Genomic DNA, 3,306 nt, shown 5'->3' with positions numbered 1-3,306 from the left:
AACAGAGAGAGGCGATGGGCAAAAATTCTCTGAATTAACTAAAAAGGGAAAGAGGGGAAATTCTGGAAATCTAGAAAACTATTCTTCATGTTATCCCTGACAAAATTCTAGAATGAATTATTAATCCGATGGTTTGTGAGCCTTCAGAAATGAAAGTGGCTCTTGGAACTGATTCACAAAGCATGTGATTGTGTGGCAAAGCAACTTCATTTCCTTTCTGATAGGTTTATAAATGATTTATGACGTAAATATAGAGGGAGAACTCAAACGATTTCAACAACCTCACCACTCCCAGTAGCAAAAAAAGAGGTTTTAGGTTCAAAGCCCAAAGTGACCTGACACAAGCCTCAAACTGCTTTCACGTCAGGTATTTTGAAAGTCCATGTAATTTTGCATTCAATTCCACCTTATTTGCATATTTACCTAAATATTACATTACATTTTATTTAAAAAGTTAAAAAAAATTACTTTGCTTTCCATTTCTTAATCTTGGAGGATGACTGACACTCCAGGAGCAAATTCTGTATTTATCCCGTGGCTTTGTCCACTCAGTGGATAATGGTTCAGCTAAATGGATTTGTAGCTAGACTACAGGCTCCAGACTCAAAATGCATTTTGAGCAATGGGTTCAAATCAGTGAGATGAAATGTAACAATAATGAATGTAAATTCCCACATTTACATTTCAACAATAATATTACCAGCACCACTGCTACCAGAAACTATAACAAGAGCTGTTTTTATTGGACACTTACGTGTACCAGGTGCTGTGCTAATCATTTATAATGCTTCATTTTGCTCAGTTCTCTCCACACCTCTACAGAATAGGTACTTGATTATTAGTAACTCCTTTTTATCAATGTGGAAACCAAAGCCTACAGAGTAGTGTCTTCCATGTCATATATCTACATGGTAAATATCTGTGCTGGGATTCAAATCTAGCTGATCTTCTTTGAAGCCTAACCTTAGCATGCTAATACTGCTCAGAAAGTCAGCTGAGCAAGTACAGCCAGGTAAAGTTGCAGCTCTGAGACTTTGAGTTTACTACCCTCTTAATATAAGCATGGGGAGGGGGAGGGCTACAAAATGAACAGTGTTAGGTGTGGTGGATGGAGGGCTCAGGTAAAGGGAGACCAGAGCCCCAATGGTCAGCCCAAACTATCTGCGTTCATTTTTTGGGGGGTGCACAAAATGAACAGTGTTAGGTGTGGTGGATGGAGGGCTCAGGTAAAGGGAGACCAGAGCCCCAGTGGTCAGCCCAAACTATCTGCGTTCATTTTTTGGGGGGTGCGATGTTAAAATATTGACAATTTCCCATATGTCTAGAGGATAGCAGATGTGGAGGTCATGCCTTAGGTGGATACAGAGTTGAGAATATTTCAGCATGAAGAAGAGAAGATTAAGTGGCGAAATGTGATCGTTATCCTGCTCATTATTTTTTGCAAGTTGTGGGAGAAACCATTTTGATATTGATTTGAAAAAAGATGCCGCAGTTCAACATGATTTATAGTTTCTCAAGTGGTGCCTTTTGCCTTTTCCCACACCCTTCCTGGTCTTCCCATGGGATCTGCCATCTCTGTGGCTGATGTTTGATCAGCATCTCTGAACTTGAGAGCTCTAAGAAACAGGACAGCTGGGTTCTGATCTCAGAGCTCCTGTAATTTTGTTTTCGACTTTATGCAAATCTCCTCATCTCTTTGTTTTACCTTTTTTTACACTTCCACCTAATTTACAGGCTGAAAAGAGGTGATACATGTGGAACTGTTGAAAAGTATAAAAACATCATGCATTATTATTACTAATAATCTTTGAGTTAGTTGCCAGGATTATTCTTGAATGAATATCACACCTGTTGGGGACAGTACCCTTCAATATCCATGCTCTCGCCTCCTCTAGTATAAAAACATCATGCATTATTATTACTAATAATCTTTGAGTTAGTTGCCAGGATTATTCTTAAATGAATATCACACCTGTTGGGGACAGTACCCTTCAATATCCATGCTCTCGCCTCCTCTAGACCACATATTTTTAGACTTTTGGTAATGCTGCACTGCTGTTTTTCCTTTTAAATCCAGTCTGGCTTCTCCTCTTAAAGCAAGAGGACTTTTAAAACTAGTGGCTGGTAGTATAACTGGCACATATATCGAATCTCCTTAGCCTGGGCTGTTAAGTAAGTTTAATTAATTTACTAAGTTAATGTTCCACTGCCAGCAACAGAGCCTCATTGCCATCAGCTGGGGAGAGGGAATTGAAAGCCTAAATGAGCTCATTTTTTCACAGTTGGAATTAGGGACCAGTTAGCCAGTTGTGTGGGTTTTCCAATTTCTCCATCTGCCCTGGGGGGATTCAGGCAATTCACTCCCCCAACACTAAGTGTAAGAGCAGGAAGAGGAAAGGGGAAAAGGAAAAACAAAAACAAAAACTGTCCTCAACATTTGCTTCCACTTTCAGAACTGGTAGCATTGTCTGCATATTGCTTGTTAAGCTGGGTTTGGAGAAGCTTTTGCTAATGTTCCTAATAGATTTGGAAAAGAGAAAGGCCTCAGTGAAAGATATTTACCATGTGAATTTTCATTGCAGGGTGTGCAGATAAAGGGAAAACAAATAAACAATAAAAGAATGGAAACAAAATTACAGAAATTTGCAAAATTTGACAAATGGTGGCCTGTAGTTGCCACAAGCTAATGGCTTGCAATGATTAATAAGAGTAAAAATAATTGCATTTCATTAAGATTGATGACACCCCATTTAACCTCCCCACTCCTTTCAGCCCTAAAGTGGAAAGAGATGAAGTTCTCATCTATAATCGCTCCTGTAACATTACCATGGAAACTGAGGCAGAGATGGAGTGTGAGACGTCTAATCAGCCAATTACCGCCAAGATTACTGAGATACGGAAAAGCTGGGGCCAGAACACTCAGGTATAATCAAATCTTTTTTACAGACTGATTCAAACAGCTCAAATTAAATTTGTAATATTGTGTACATTAAAAAAACAATTTAGTCCAAATGGCAGCGATATATAATATTAAATGCTTTCAAACTTTGAGGAGCTGGTCTAATGCACAACATCTGAATTCATAGTTAACTATGGTTAATCATATATTTTCTCAAAAATAAATGAGTGCTGCCTGAGCTCTTTTAAAGCGAATTCTGAACAGATAATCTCAGCATTTTGTCCTGATTTCTCCATGAGTGTTTGAAAGGGGCTCTCTGTGGTTTATTTTTCATAAAATAAATGGCATACAATGTAACCAGGCCCTTCTGGAAGGCTTCCAAATCACCCAGCCATCCTCAGCTTGGT

The 3,306-nt window shown here is 38.8% G+C and overlaps 1 protein-coding gene across 1 annotated transcript in view; it reads left to right on the top strand.

The window, feature by feature from the left end:
* Positions 1–2,923, top strand: part of LOC103610639 (fibrocystin-like) — a gene marked incomplete at both ends in the record, with an annotated part of 7,610 nt that extends 4,687 nt beyond the window's left edge. The window contains one exon of the mRNA XM_008594758.1: positions 2,773–2,923. Coding sequence (XP_008592980.1) covers positions 2,773–2,923 — 151 coding nt within the window. The remainder of the gene's footprint in view (positions 1–2,772) is intronic.
* Between the last annotated feature and the right edge of the window lie 383 nt (positions 2,924–3,306).

This window comes from Galeopterus variegatus, unplaced genomic scaffold, assembly GCF_000696425.1.
Source record: "Galeopterus variegatus unplaced genomic scaffold, G_variegatus-3.0.2 Scaffold11452, whole genome shotgun sequence".
Taxonomy (NCBI): domain Eukaryota; kingdom Metazoa; phylum Chordata; class Mammalia; order Dermoptera; family Cynocephalidae; genus Galeopterus; species Galeopterus variegatus.
The sequence above is the reverse complement of the archived record's forward strand: the minus strand, read 5'-3'. Positions and strand labels throughout refer to the sequence as shown.